The sequence below is a fragment of the Sciurus carolinensis genome, chromosome 9, assembly GCF_902686445.1.
Source record: "Sciurus carolinensis chromosome 9, mSciCar1.2, whole genome shotgun sequence".
Lineage (NCBI taxonomy): Eukaryota > Metazoa > Chordata > Mammalia > Rodentia > Sciuridae > Sciurus > Sciurus carolinensis.
Genome location: NC_062221.1, coordinates 84453804 through 84470591, shown reverse-complemented (window position 1 = coordinate 84470591; position 16788 = coordinate 84453804). Strand labels below are relative to the sequence as shown.

Genomic DNA, 16788 nt, shown 5'->3' with positions numbered 1-16788 from the left:
TTGAGGAGGACACACACACACAAATGGAAAGACATCCTATGTTCATGGATTGGAGGAATTGATATTATTTAACTGTCTATACTACCCACAGTGATGTACAGATTCAATATAATCCCCATTAAAATACAAATGGCATTCTTCACAGAAATAGAAAAAACACTGAAATTCACATGGAAGCACAGAAGACATCAAAAAATCAAAACAATCTTGAGCAAAAGGAACAAATCAGGAGGCATCATAATACCTAATATATTAGAAAGCTATAATAACCCAAACAAGGTACTGGCATAGAAATCAGTACATAGACCAATGGGACAGGACACAGAACCCAGAAATAAACCCACACATCTATAGTCAAATGATCTTTGACAAAGGCGCCAAAAACCTACATTGGGAGCAAAGGACAATCTCTTCAATAAAAGATGCTGAGAAAACTGAATATCCATACTCAGAATGAAAGTTGACCTCAATCTCTCACCCTATATGAAAATAAACTAGAAATGGATAAAAGACCTAAATGTAAGTCCTCAAACTATAAAATTTTAAGCAAACATAGGGACTTTGAGGAATGATCTTTTGACTAAGATCCTGGAAGTATAGGCAACAAAAGTCAAAATAGATAAATGGAATTGTATTAAAACAAGACGTTTCTGCAAACAAAGAAAATAAGTGTAAAGAGATAAAGTACAGAATAGGAGAAAATGTAAAGTATCCATTTGACAAGAGATTAATATTCACATTATATGCGGTGCCCAAAAATCTCAACATAAAATACCAAATAATTTGATTAAAGATTGGCAAATGATCTGAACAAACATTTTTCAAAAAAAGATACATACATGGCCAAAAATGCTCAGTTTCTAATCACCAGGGAAATGCAAATCAAAATCACAGTAATATACTGTGGTAGTCAGCTTTCTGTTTCTGTAAAAAACAACTGAAATAAATCAGCTTATAAGGAGGAAAGGTTTATTTTGGCTCACAGCTTCAGTGTTTTCAGTTCACCATTAATTGGCCCTATTGCTTTTGGCCTGTGGCAACATCATACACCATGTTGGAAGTACATGTGGCAGAAGAGACTTTCACCTCCTGACAGCCAGAAACTAAGATAGGAAGTTGCTAAGGTTCCAATATTCCCTCCAATAGCATGCCCACAGTGATCTGGCTTCCTCCTACTAGGCATCACCACTTAAAATTTCCTTCATCTCTCAACAGCACTACAGGCTGATGGCCATGCCTTTAACATATCGGCTTTTGGGGGATATTTAACATTCAAACCATAGCAGATATCACTTAACCAGTTAGAAGGGCTATTATCAAAAAACAAAAACAAATGCTCTTTATGCAGAGGAATAATAAAAATTTTTCCTTATGCAGAAAAAGAGAAACTCCTACACATTGTTGGTATGAATGTAAATTAGCATTATGGTAAATAGTATGAAGGAATCTCAAAAAACTAGAAATAGAAAATACCTTATGATCCAGCAATCCTATACCAAAAGGAAATCAGTATTTTGAAGAGACATCTGCTCTTGCATGTTTATTGCTGGACGGTTCACAATCACTAAGATATGGTATCAACCTATGTGTTCATAGATGAATGAATGAAGAAAGAAAATTTGGCTCATATACACAAAAAATACGATTCAGCCATTCAGAAGAATGAAATCCTGGCATTTGCAGCAATATCGATGGAGTAGAAGGTATTATGTTAAGTAAAATAAGGCAGACAAGAAAGACAAATATCACATGCTCTCATTCATATGTGGAATATAAAAAAGTTCATTTCACAGAGGTAGAGTGTAGAGTCATGGCCACTTGAGATAGGAACAGTGGAGGGTAAGGGGGGCAGAGGGAAGTCAGATAATGAGTACCAAAATATAGTTACATAGGAGGAAGAAGTTCTAGTGTTCTATGTGGGAGTAAGATGACTATAGTTCACAAATATTATATATTTATGCAAAAATAGAATAACATGAAGGTTCCTTAAAGAAATGATACATGTTAAAGGAGATGGAAATGCTAATTGCCCTAATTTGACATTACACATTATATACATGTATTGAATTTTCATGCTAATCCCCTACAAATATGTATAATCATTATATGTAAATTAAAAATAAAACCACTGATGGGTGAGGTTGCAAACGAACTCCTGTAATGCCAGTGGCTCTGGAGGCTGAGGCAGATCTCAGGTTCAAATTTAGCCTCAGCAAGAATGAGGCACTAAGCAACTCAGTGAGAACCTGTCTCTAAATAAAATACAAAATAGGGCTAGGGATGTGGCTCAGTGGTTGAGTGCTCCTAAGTTCAATCCCTGGTTAACCCCCCAAAAAATTAAAACATCAATCAATATAATTCACAAGGGAAAAAGATTAACTGTATGAACATCTCAATAATGAAAAATATAAATAAAAAAATTAATATCCTTTCATGATAAAAACTCAGCAAACTGGAAACAAGATATTTATAAAAGTCTACAAAAAATAGTTATAAAAGTTGTACAGCTGATATACCTAATGGTGAAATCAAATATCAAAAGCTTTCTCATGGATAATACCACATATATCCAACATAAGATTAGAGTTCTTAGGTAGTACAACAGGCAAGATAAGATCAAAAGGCATAAGGATTATAAAGAAGAGTTAAGATTGATATTATTTGCAGATGACATAAATGCAGAAGAAACAAAGAATCTACAGGTCTACTGTTTGAGTGTTGAACTTAGCAAGTTTGCTATAAAGATAAAAAAGAATTGTATTTTTATATACTAACAGATAAACAGAAAATAAAATCTAAAGGATACCATTTTAATTAGTATCAAATAACAAGTAGAATGATAGGAGTCCAGATACAGACACAGATATGCAAGCTTACTTGACTTATAACAGCAGTACACTGGTGAAAGAATCACCTTTTCAATAAATGGTTGGGTCAGTTGCATATATACATATAAAAACAAATCTTGAGTTCTACCTCACACATGCATAAAAATTAAAACTTAGATGATGTTATGGCTCATGTATTGAAGGCTTGGAGTACAATGGAACAATATTCAGAGATGTGGCTTTTGGGAAGTGATTGGGTCATGAGGCCTCTAATCTCATCATTGGATTAATTTATTGATGGATTCAAGCTGAATAGAATATTGGGAGGTGGTGGAAACCAGGAGGAGGTGGGGCCTAGTTGAAGGGAATGGGTCCTTGGGAACTATATCTTGCACCTGGCACCCCCTCCTTTCCTTTCTGGCTACCATGTGCTGAGTAGCTTTCCTGTGTCATACTCTTCTGCCATGTTGTTCTTCCTCACCTCAGGCCCAAAGCAATGAAGGAGGCTGTCAACATGGGCTAACACCTCTGAATCTGGGAGCCAAAATAAAACTTTGCTTAAGATGTTTTTCTCAGGTATTTTGTCATAGCCACAAAAGCTGACTTACACAAATGAATTGCAGATCTCAATGTGAAAAGCAAAAACAAAAAAGCAGGAAGAAAACTGGGTAATATTTTCATAATATTGGGGTAAGCAAAAATTTCTTAAGCAAGTTATTAGCTGTACTCACCCTTGCAATAGACAATTTTGAGCATATTTAAAACTAAGCCAATGTTTTTCATGATACACAAATAAGAGAATGAAAAAATAGGCTAAATAGTTGACATTTGCAGTATATATATCTGACAAAGAACTTATATCCAGAATATATAAAGAACTTCAATGAATCAAAAGACCACAAAAATTACAATTGGGTATACAAATGCCAAATAAAAATATGAAAAGTATTTCAACCTCATTAGTCAACAAATTAAATGCAAATGCAAATTAAAATGACAATGAGTATCACAAAACACCTACCCTGATGACTAAAGTAAATACTAACTACTGATTGTTCATAAAGATCTAAAGCAATTAAAATTTTCATGTACTCACTATTGAGTATAAATTTTTATAATCACTCTCAAAAACTATTTGGCAAGGTCTACTCGAGTTGAACATATATGTATATACATCAAAACCTAAAAATTCACTCCTAATAGAAATTTCAGTAGAAATGTGTACATAAGTTTACTAAAAGACATGTAGAAGAATTTTCACAGCAGTGTTCTTTATAAAAGCCCCAAACTGGTGACAGTTCACATATGACCAGATGCAAGCTGCCCTAGGAAGGAGGAGATCTTGAGTTAGGTAGCTCTCCGCCAATGGAGAGTAGACAACTGGAGGCTGTCTGCTGACCACACTTTCTGCAGCTGGACAGCATGTCCTTGCTTGTAAAGGGATTTGGACAGCACAGCTTTGTTTCAACTATAGGGAAAGAGACTTAGTTATTAAAGTTATAATTGTATCTGCAGTGGTAGAGAGGCAGGGGAAATGTGAGCTGCAGTCCAAGAGTAATCAATCTCAAGATTTTAATGTGGAATATCAATGTTCCTGTGGCATGTTTAAAAATCCATTTATGGTCAATGATAGAATATTTTTGCAAATCTGATGGTAGGAAATCAGTATAAGTGAAGTGATGGGGAAGATGGTTTGATAGAAGGATCTGTGTATATCTAAATTCACCATAACAAATATTTCTGGAACAAGTCTATCGTATTTTCTGCGAGAACATGAGCAAAGTATGTCCCTCCCGCCTCCACAAAGAACACTCCCTTCACTAGTAAAAAAAATCATCTGTATTCTATTTTAACCACTTTACACAAGAAGATTTAGAATCTTTTCTTGTTCATATCGTCAGAATTTGCAGCTTAAACACTATCTATGTTTACGTATGCATTTGTGTGTGAGCACATGTGTTTGAAAGAAAAATAAAAAGCATGAGACTGTTCATTCAATTAAATAACTTTTTCATGATATTGACTAACTTTCTTAATGAAAAATTCCCATCCTGTTGAAGGATAATTACAGAATGTAGCTTTCCTGAATCTTTAAATGTGACTTTTTTCTTCCATTGCCAGCAGCTTAGTCTTTTGTTATACACCCTTGTGGTATGAAAATATGATTTTTTCTTTTATGTACTCAAAGAAATAAACACATACTTAGGAAGAATAGAGAACATTAGCTACCCCAACCCCATCTGTAGTTTTACTTTCTGCAGTTTTGATTACCTGTGTTCAAATGAGGTCTGAAAATATTAAATGGAAAATTCCAGAAATAAACAATTCATAAGTTGTAAATTGTGTGCTATTCTGAATAGTATGATGAAATTTCATGCTGTTGGGCTCCATCTTGCCTGGTTATGAATCATTCTTTTGTCCAGAGTAATCACACTGCATATGGTACCCGCCCACTGGCTGCTCAGTGGCCTGCTAGTCACTTGGTATCCCTCCTGGTTATCAGATCAGCTAAGTATAGCAGTGCTTGTGTTCAAGTAACCTTAGTAGCCTAATGGTACATGGTAATGCCTACATCATTCACCTCACTTCATGTCATCACATATTGTATCATCTCACATCATCACAAGTGTGAGTGCAGTATAGTACAATATGATATTTTGAGAGACAGATCACTTTCACCTTTTATAACAGTATATGGTTATAATTTATTATACTTATTTTTATTAATCTCTTATGCCTAATTTATAAACTTTATCATATGATATGCATATATAGGAAAAGCACAATATATGTATATAGGACTCAGTACAATATGCAGCTTCAAGCATCTACTGGAGGTCTGGGAACATATACTCTGTGGATAAGGGGGGAACTACTGTATATACGCGTGATATATGTTGCAGTCTCTTTGTTGAAGGGGGATATGGGAATAATGGTTGTTAGAAATATGTGTTTTCTCAGGGAAGTTCCTGCTTTCTAGATATTTCTCCCATTATAGAGAAAAATTAAACAGTGTGCATGGTGGACAAGTGATGCTATCATAACATTCACTGGGATTCTCACACCTGCCTATAACTGAACTGAAACTGAAGATCCACAATCTCTAAATGTAATACCTTGTTAGTTAAATAATTATATTCCTAATGTGTGCTGAGAGAGTAGCTTTACTGAATACCATCTGTTACTAAAGAGTTTTCATATGTTGACTCAGACTTATTATTGATGCTTACTCCACTCACACTCTTTATTTGGCCATACAGATCTTCTCAGTAAAAGTGGCTTTAGAAGGAGTTATAAGCCTAGAGAAGAGATTTGGCAAGGCAGATGCTCAGAGGTCAAATCAGAAATCAGAATTTAATTATTTCATGGGATGCTGAGTAACCCTTGTGGCAATCTAGATCAATGACCTTGATGGTCCTTTCCAACCTCAGGCATCTACTAATCACAATGTGGATCTCATACTGATACTCAACACCCCTCCCCCAAGAAAAATGAACAAACAAAAACAATAAACAATCATCTCCTGCATATTTCAAAAAACAAGAAATATAAATTGTTATTTTGATGTAAGTAAACAGAATGAAATCTAATGGCATAAAAACTGTGGGCACAAAATTTGTACAAATATTAAGGAATTTTAAATAAAACTCAGTGATAGAACCACTCTAGTATGATTGATTGGAAAAATGAGTCAAGCCAATAAAAAGGACATTTTGTAGGAAGGTCCATATAACAAATGGTTTCTGCTTCAATTCATATTCTATATTAAGTAATTTAAAGGAAACATTAAATCATACTTTGCAATAATGAAATATTTAGGTAGTCTAGACATTTTAATTATAATCAATAAGTATTAATTCACTGCTCTCAATCACAATGTCCACTTGAAGTATATCAGCAGTGAGGCGTTACTCACTTCCCTCTGCAGTATTTACAAAATGTGTAGTCTTTATTTAAAATATGTCATCACTGTTGATGCTCTTTAGTTACAGCTGATGGTAATCTCTAAAGTAAAAATACTTGTTTTCCTGTTTTCACTTGTGATAAATGAACCTTTTCCCCATCTAGTTGAAACATTTATCACACTCAGGGTAAATAGAAAGGAAAGCATCATCAACCATCTTTAAACAAAGAATATCCTGAATGTTCAACAAGACTGTGACAGAAGCAACTAAAAATCTTTTTCAGTTACTTAAGGACGGCTGGGTTTTTCTCCAGCCCCTTGCTGCATTTTTACAGAATAATTTTAAACACAGTATTCTTACCCCCAACCCTGATATCTATCCGTGACCCACACGCAACAAAGCAAAACAACTGACCTTGCAAATAGTATGCTAAGTTCACAAAATAACATCTTGTTTAAAAAAAATAGTTCAAAAGAATATTGTTTTCTGTAGTCTCTTTTAAAGAAAGGTTGCTAAAAAGTCCATCAGTGAGTATTTTCCCTCATTCTGAGATGACGTGGCAATCGGGTAATCATGCAGGCTGCTCTAAAAATGTATGTCTAGTTAATTTAAGCAGTTTATTTTGATAGCATTCACCTCTCTCTGATTATAGCAGGTGTTTCAAGGATAAATTTGCTGAAAATTGCATTTTGTTTAAACAACAGCAGCATGTACATTTATGGCCTTGCTATATTAAAAAGCATTTATTGTCTGGCAGCAATAGATACGATTACAAACATTTGTGACAGTAATTGGAGCTATTACTCCTGCATGGAGCCTCATGGAGACCAACTTATTGCCACCTGTATTTACATTTGTAACTGGTAATTGTAAAAGCTGATTTTTAAATTTGGTGCCTTGTTTTTTTCTTTAATAATTTAAAGACTATTCTTAACAGAAGGTCTGTCTACCAGAAAATCTATAAGAATTATAAATGTAGTTTTTCCATTATTCAAATAACAGGCAGAATCCCATTTTAATAACTATTATATACATAAAATGTATTCCTATATCCTAGCCCAAGAATATATTATACCTTTTGGCTCATAGATGCAAGAATCATATTGATATATCCTATCCAAAACTGGAGTATAAGGCTTAAGAAATGTTCTTTATTCTCAAACAATAACAATTTATAAATCCCTGCAGGTCAGAAATATTTAGAAAAGCAACATTTTATTAACACTTTCTCATACTGCATCCAAATACATAATGCTGTAGAAGGTCAAAACAAGTTCCTCTCTCTACTGCTTTGGAATGAGAAAAATACCCTCTCTTGCTTCCAGATACAGATTTATCTACAACAGTAAAAAGAAAAAGAAAAAGAAAAAAGTCTACTATTGTAACTTTCTGCAGGATTTGGCTTCCAATTCAAAGAGACTGAGATCTAATATAGCAATTCTGTGGTCCCTCCAGGTTCATTTAAATGGAATTCTACCTGCTGATTAAGGAAGGCCTCTCTCCTCCCTCTTAAGATTTTAGCTCTCACAGTGACTACAAAGCCCAAGGGCTCAAGACTTTTGCAATGATTTCATCCTTAGCACAATGACTTTTCCCAAAAGGTTTCCTGCTGTGAATTACCTAAGGCAACACCTATATGGTTTACTTATGTTAAAATAAAACTCAATTGCTCGAAGTTGAAATTTAAAGTTTAAGATTCTTTTTACAGCTGTACTCTGAGAAAATCTGATACTCAAGAATAGGAAAGGATGTAAAAAAGCAGTTCAGTGAATCAAAGGTTTGAAATAATTAGAAACACATGCTGTAATATTTCCAAAGCCTTAAAAAATAATCTCTTTATCTAAATTCCTTGTAATGAATCTGAAGATTTACATAATTACTAGAGACATTTTGGAGAAATGAAGGGGGTACCTACCCAACTATCTCTTAAACCAACAAAGCAGGCAACATTTAATTATAATTTGGAAAAAATCTATTTAATTCATTAATCAAAATTTTAATTACAATATCTACCGGGCATTAAAGCATGTTAGAACATTTGTTCATTGCATTAAATACCTAACATTAAATCATTACAACGTACAATCTTTTAGAAATAAGTATTGCCTAATTAAGAAAAGGGTCTTTGTTAAGGGTTAGTTGAAAACTGATTTCACACTTTACAATCTTCCTTATTTCTGAGGAATATGAATAAATATTAGTAATATTATAAATATTACTAATATTTATAATATTACTAATATTTATAAATATTACTAATATTTATTTCTATTGATTTGAAAAATCCATTCTATATTAAAGACTAATATAATTGATGATTTTAAAAAACCACTTTCCTTTGTCAATGAATGAAGTTTAGGGACAAATATACAAACAGACAACAGACAATAGTAGCCATTATTAAAGAAACAGAATTCTGACCCACAATCTGCAGTAACTGGTCCAGAAAGCCAAACCACAACTTCTGTAGCAATCAGTCCCAAACAGAAGTTATTCAGTGATGGCCAGCTTCCCCATTTTTGCCCAGTGCCCACTCTAAATGTAGGACCAAACTTTAGATAAATCCAAGTATCTTCCCCTAACCAACCACATAAAATGGTCTATGTTGGTTTAGACATAAAATGGACTGAATATATGTGAAGGCTTCCCACCTTTGTTTTGCTGAAAAAAGTCCTCTAAGTTCCCTTTGAGTCTCTGCCAAATGCAAGTGATGGTTGGCTGATACCCTTGCTATAGTAAGTTCTGAATAAATAGCCTCTGCTTGTTCTCATTTAAGTAGTCTTCATTTATTTCAATAAAGTCAAACAAAGGTTTACTTTTCATAGTAAAAGGAAACTCAAGAAAAAAAAGATATATTTCCTTAAGAAACAGTATTATTTAGAGACTCGACATTAGTTAATGATTCAAAATCTATATAAATATTCATCCACATCTATTTCCCCAGAAATATGGGACATGTAGAGTTCTTTGGTACTTCAGCTTCAACATTCAAATCAAAAACTATGAACTGATTCACTTAAAAACTTAAAAAAATACATACATTATCATTATGGAATTCGACACTTTTCAGTTATGTAGGAAAATATTATCCTTCCAGAATTGTCATAAAGTGCCCTGCAAAAAGCTTCTCACACAAACTGAAAAAAAGGTAATAGCAGCTTCAGCCTACAGGTTGGTCTGATTATACACTCTTGCAGCAATGAGTAAGCATAAAAGATTTCTAAATTCAGTTTTCTAAGTACTCTTCATTTTTGTTTCCTACCTTCCATGCTTTGCCTTTAAATGGGTCTTTCACCTTTAATAACCACTTGTTTCTCTAAGATGACTCATTGGCACCATCCATTTCTTGCTATTGATCTATACTGTTAGATGTTATGAACCCTTGCTTACTTATGTTCTAACCTCCAGTTCTTGTATTACTCTGCCCTGCCATTTCCCTATCAGATTCTAGGCCTCCTGGTTTGACTCTAACCTGCCACGCTTGACCAAGCCTGGCACTCAGCTGAGTATTGACAGTAACCTTTAAGAACAACAGATTACATAAATTAATTAATTAAAGTTACAGTTTATAATTTTTAGCAATGTGCAGAAATATGCTCATGATACAAATTTTTAAAAAAGAGGTATAATTGCAATTATATAAATAAAAGCACACAGAAATAGTGACCAATATATACTAAGTTATTCTTTTGATACCATTCTAAGTGCTTTAGATATGTTCATTCATTTAATCTTTTAATAACTCATTGTGGGAGATGTTATAATAAATTCCATTTTACATATGAAGAAACTGAGGTACAAAGTGGTTGAGTAACTTGCCCTCAAGGTCCAACCGTGTTAGAGCTGGAATATTTACTGGAGTAACCTGGGTTCAGAATTTGAGCTTTAACCATATACTATATTGTCACTAACTGAATAGCAAAAGCTCAAATAACATTTCTATCACTTACAAGGCAATCAGTGCTTGGAACATAGAAAACACTTAATAAATGCCAGTTATTACTACCTATTATCATCATATTGCATGTTCATTCACTAGGGCAAGAACCAGAAAGATTTACCAAAGTGATAGTTACATGAATTTCATTATGACCCCATTATAAAGATATAAGCTGATGTTTATAAAAATATTTAAGTGGTGGAAGCATTATTGTAGAAATTTCATAATTCTTCCTGAGTATAGGTACCAAATATAAAATAATATAATGATAATTTATTAGATATTAACTATGTGTCAGACTCTTTACTCAATGCTTTATGTCTTTGTGAGGTAACATGATTAGTTCTATTTTACAGACGAGGAAAAGGATGAACAGAGAGGTAAAATAGCTTGCATTAGGTCACATGGTAAATAAGTGGCATAAATATGACCTCTAGGGACCAAGGGAACGTATGTGATATAAGTTAATCTTCTGTGGGTCTGCATAACTACCACTATTCCACTAAGTCCGGAACTCTGTCTCAATAAATCAGGAACTGAGACTAAATGGGTGATCTTTAACTCTTAATTCACAGCATACTTCCTGTTCCCTTCCTCTTTGAAACAGTGCTGCTCATCATATCTAGTAATTAGAGAAATGCAAATTAAAACCACCCTAAGATTTCATCTAACTCCAATTAGTATGGCTATTATCAAGAACACAAGCAATAATAAGTGTTGGCATGGATGTGGGGAAAAAGGCACACTCATACAGTGCTGGTGGAACTGCAAATTAGTGCAGCCACTCTGGAAAGCAGTATGGAGATTCCTCAAAAAACTTGGAATAAACCCACCATTTGACTCAGTTATCCCACTCCTCGGTTTATATCCAAGGACTTAAAATCAGCATACCACAGTGATGCAGCCACATCAATGTTCATAGCTGCTCAATTCACAATAGCTAGATTGTGGAACCAACCTAGATGCCCTTCAATTGATGAATGGCTAAAGAAACTGTGGTATATATACACAATGGAACATTAGCCAAAAGAAGAATAAAATTATGGCATTTGCCAGTAAATGGATGGAGTTGGAGAATATTATGCTAAGTGAAATAAGCCAAGCCCAAAAAACCAAAGGCCAAATGTTTCCTCTGATAAGTGGATGGTGATACATAATGGGGGCGGGGTTGGCAGGGGAGCAAGAGAAGAATGGAGGAACTTTGGATGGTATAGAGGAAAATGGGGTGGGAGGGTTGGGGGAAGGAAAGATAGTAGACTGCGACAAACATTATAACCCTATGTACATGTATGATTACATGAATGGTGTGAATCTACATTGTGTACAACCATAGAAATTAAAAGTTGTACCCCATTTGTGTACAATGAATCAACATGCAGACCATAAAAATTAAAATAAAAAAAATCATAGATTAGGAAAATTCTTAACTAGTAAAAGATCTAAGTCTAGTCTGAGTATTAAAACTCTAATATAGATTTAAATCCAGCAGGGCAGTTGTGCAACACTTATGGGCACTACTGTCAGGTCTTATAAAGATCAATAAAAAAAGAGAAGGATACAAATTCAACAGAAGAGAAAAGGGTGAAAGAAGTAATGAGGAAAAAAGTAAGGAGGAGATAGGACAAAAATTACAAAATGTAGGCATAGCATACCAACAAAACTCTCAAATGATTTTAGGTAGCACCCATGTCTACTCTGGTTTAGGCGAACTCAGACTAAGGAATCAATTCCTGAGTCTTACCTATTTGGTCATAACTGAGGCATTACTACAGTGGCATATCCTAGAATTTGACTGAAATTATTGACTGTCTTTAAGAAATTCTGACTGTGTCTCTAGACACATGATTCCAACAAGAAGCAAATCCGAGTTGGCATCTGGGTATATAACTACCCTAGAGTAATCACTATAAGCAATGCTAAAAACAGAACTATGAATACAATCCATTTCAATTGACATATTTTAGAAAATCCATGATCTTCAGTTGTGCAGCATATTTGTATTTTTGGCAACATATTAATTTTCCTAATTCTGTTTTGTTTAAGCTAATATTAAAATTACTTTGCTGTCTTTGAAAATTGGCAATAGTAACAAGTGGTGCCAGACAACAGGGATAAGTTAGTTTGCAAAAAAACCCACCTGGTTGCAACATTATGGAGAGTACACAAATAAAATATTGCTCTATGATAGTATTTCATCAAAGTATATATTATAATGTGTAAAAACAAAAGAGGATTTTTCTTTTGTAATTCTCAATCAGGAAGCCTAGAAAGAATCAACAGCTTGTGAGAATAAAATGAAAATCTAAATATGACCCAGTGTCAAATAAATTTGGGACTTATTTACTATGAATGCAAGGTCATTTTCAAGAAGTTTCTAACGGATTTAAAAAATGAGGTTCTTTAGTACTTATTTCCCATTATCTTTAAGCTATTTAAAAATTAATCCAATGATGACCAGTAAAGCATACTGAACCCAAAATAGTTTCTTTTTTTTCTCCACTGAATACAAAGTGAAAATATCTAAATTTCCTAAATAGCCTGTGTTGAGTGAAAGGTTATTAGTATGTTGGCCAAAATTAAGGGAGAGTTTGTGGTTTTGACAGAGTCAGAAGTTGAGGAAGAACGGAATTTACCATGATATTGGAGCTAACTCCTTCTGATGAAGGAAGATAATGAGTTTCTGAGAAGAAACCTCGTATGTGACCAGATTATTTTTATTTCTGAGAAGTGAGAAACATTTCTCAATTAATTAGCCTCTATTTTCTCAAAACAATGTGTAGTTTTATTTTTCTTAAGTCAGTTGAATAAAGACTTGACCATAAATCTGTGTTTCCCCTTGGGTATATCTGAAAGGCTTGGAGAAAAAGAATTTGTGAAATACTAGACATAAAGACCAAATGATCTAGAGAAGAATTCTGAAAAAAACAATTAGGTATGACTTTAGGTTAGTATGTTTTACCATAAAAACCTAAATTCAAAATATATTCACATATTATAAAATGAACTTAAAATAAAAGAACATCTGATAATTTGGAATGTTGTCTACAAACTTTATGTATAAATAACTTGACATAGTATATCCTTGTAAGAGTAAGGCTGATAAAATGACATGAGAATAAGGGTCCAACTTTTAAGTAGCTAATTCTTCCCTAAATTAGAACATGATTCTCCACAAACCCAGGATTTTGGTTATTGTATTACCATTTAGTATAGAATTAGACCCACACTTAGTTTTGTAAAACAGTATGTTAGCAATTACATTTATATTCTTTCTTTATTATTTCTATTATGTGAAATTCAATGACTTTGCTAAAAAACAAACAAACAAACCCTATTAGGTTCTAAATGAGATGTTTGCCTTCAAGAGTTTATTTAGCTTGAAAGCAAACAAATTAGACTTGCTTCCTTCTGGGATTAAACTGTATTTGAGAGTTCCCAACTACACAATTATTTTAACATGTTACTCTAACTAGAATCGCAATAATAGTGATTTTTAATTTTATGAAGAGAATTTGTTCTGACAAAGCCAAAGAATTAGAAATTGCATTTTGCAAAAAAGAATCACATTTAGTTTTTACAAATTAAGACTTATAGCAGAGATATAATCAGTGAAGAAATTCTTATTAATATTTATTTACAAACAAGAGATATGCAAACAAAAAATTCACCTCCAATATTGTATTACTCAGCTTTTCATTTCTATAACAAATACTTGAGAAAAACAACCTAGAGGAGGAAAGATTTATTTCAGTTCATGGTTTCAGAGGTTTCAGTCCATAGTTGGCTGGCTCCAAGGCAGAAACATCAGAGTGGAAAGTGGAAGGACATGTCAGAAATGTCAAAAGAAAGCTACTCAACTCATGGCATCTAGAAAGCAGAGAGAGAGAGAGAGAGAGAGACAGAGAGAGGAGGGGGTGGAGGGAGGGAGAGAGAGAGAGAGCGCAGCAGAAGGGACCAGGGATAGGATATAGTCCCCAAGGGCACACCCCCATTACCTACTTGCTCCAACTGTGCTCCATCTGCCTATAGTTTCTACCACCCACCAGAAGTCCAGACAGGGTATTAAGTCATCAAGTGGATTAATCTGCTGATGAGGTTAGAGCCCTCAAGATGCGATCATTTCCGGAAAGCCCTATTTCTGAACATTGCTGCATTAGGGACTAAGCCTTCAGTACATAAGCTTTGGGGGACACTCCAGATTCAAACCATAATAAATAGAGTCAAATAATAGCTGTTCTCCATAAGACTGGGTAAATATATGGCAAACAGGCTGCAGGATTTGTCCCCTTATCTTGGATAGAGTTTATTCCACAGCTATTCACAGTCTAGCACGAACTCTTTTGTTCTCATCTTATTCTTAGTCTGTGATAGGAGTCTAGGTTACTTCTTGCCTGCTCTAGGATATATTCTAAAAATGAATTAGCTTCTAAGACACGCTGAAAACAGCAATCTTTGCAGGGCTTCTACTTTGGGGGCAGATACAGGACACACTTTTCAAAGTGATAAATTTTCCTAGAACCTTGTTGCATAATCCTAGGGGTTTATATCCAATCTTCAAGGAGGAAAATCTTCCTTTAGCTTCTTTACCTAAGTGTCTCTTTAGCCCCTTTTGTAGAGATTATTATATTGCTAATGAGAATAATATTGTCTAGTTACTTATTTACTGGTTCTGAAGTCATTATTTATAAAACTGTAGACAAAAAAAGAAACAGAAACTTGTACAGTGTCTAGCTCATTTGGCCTAAACCCTAAGTTTACTACATATGATTTCTTGATATATTAATAACTTTTAAACATATGAACTGAATAGATTTTCATTTTCTAAGGCAATGCCCAAGGTTACCTTTGGTTTTGCCATCCAGTAAAGTTCTAAACCATCTTCTAACTCTAATTAGTTGGTATAATCATAGAATTCCTATTCACCTAATTTCCAAGAAAATACATTGAAATGTATTGAAAAACTATCCCCCATCACCCCAGTGAAAAGTGATGTGTTCCAAATCATTCTTTCAAAGATCTATTTTTTGCTTTTTGGACCATACTGTATTGTTAAATAACCTATTATGACAAAATGTTGGAACCAAATCCTACTACCCCCTTCTCCATCTTGTATAATTTGGAGTACTCCCACCCTGAAATTGCATTACAAAAATTTTTTTGAATAAAATGTGTTTTCTCTTTGATACCTTATTGTCAGTCCTAATCGTGACTTTCAGTTGTGGTAGTACACGTTCAACTTCTAGACCCCATTCTGCAGCATCTGTTGTAGATTCCAAAATATCTTCTTGTTTGGCAGACTCGTTCATGTCCTAAGAAAGGAAAGATATCACAAGATTGAGAGTTTAAAAAAGGAATGGTAAAAATCTCAGACATTTTAGCAGCACTGCGCAATTTAAATTGAGGCTGGTAGTGTTAAAATTATAGTGGCAATAGAAATTCCTTTCTGTCCTCCTACCCATGTTGAAAGAAAATAATGCACCAACCTGGTAGAATAGCAAAATAAGTATTAAAAAGAAGCAAATACATGATTCATCTATTTCATAAGACAATGTTTTTGAGAAATCAGATTGAACTCAATGAAAATATTATCAAATGGACAAGTCATTTAGGTATGTTAACTGGCAACAGTAGAAAAATAAACATGTTTGGTAAAAAAAAAAAAGTACTGTTTGATTTTACTATACAGAAACACAAACCTAAAAACTTGAAGACATAAAAAAAAAAACATTAAAATGTCAGAAGCAAAGGGCTCATTATTTATAAATTTTGCATTCACAATAAAAGTGATATTTTGGTTAGGTCAAAGTATAATGTAAATTAAAAATTTGATTAAATATAGACATATTTGAACTCAAACAGGATAGAGGACAAATATCTACATTTGGTTTCTGCTCTTGAGTAATAAAATGAATTCATTCACTGTTTTTGAATTACAAAAGGAAAATATTTTCCCCAGCTTTTCCCATTTCAGCATTAAATATGTATGGATTTACAAATGGAGAGAATATACAAATTAATGATTTAAAGATAAAGCCTAAGGCAATAATTTTGGTAGCAATTTTTCCCTTTAAATTCCCTTGATAAAATATAAGTAAATCTACAGAAAAATATATAA

General features: G+C 33.6%; 1 protein-coding gene across 1 annotated transcript in view; it reads right to left on the bottom strand.

The window, feature by feature from the left end:
* Positions 1 to 16788, bottom strand: part of Ift57 (intraflagellar transport 57) — a 63260-nt gene that overhangs the window by 20791 nt on the left and 25681 nt on the right. Inside the window, exon 6 of the mRNA XM_047564636.1 lies at positions 15860 to 15982. Coding sequence (XP_047420592.1) covers positions 15860 to 15982 — 123 coding nt within the window. The remainder of the gene's footprint in view (positions 1 to 15859; positions 15983 to 16788) is intronic.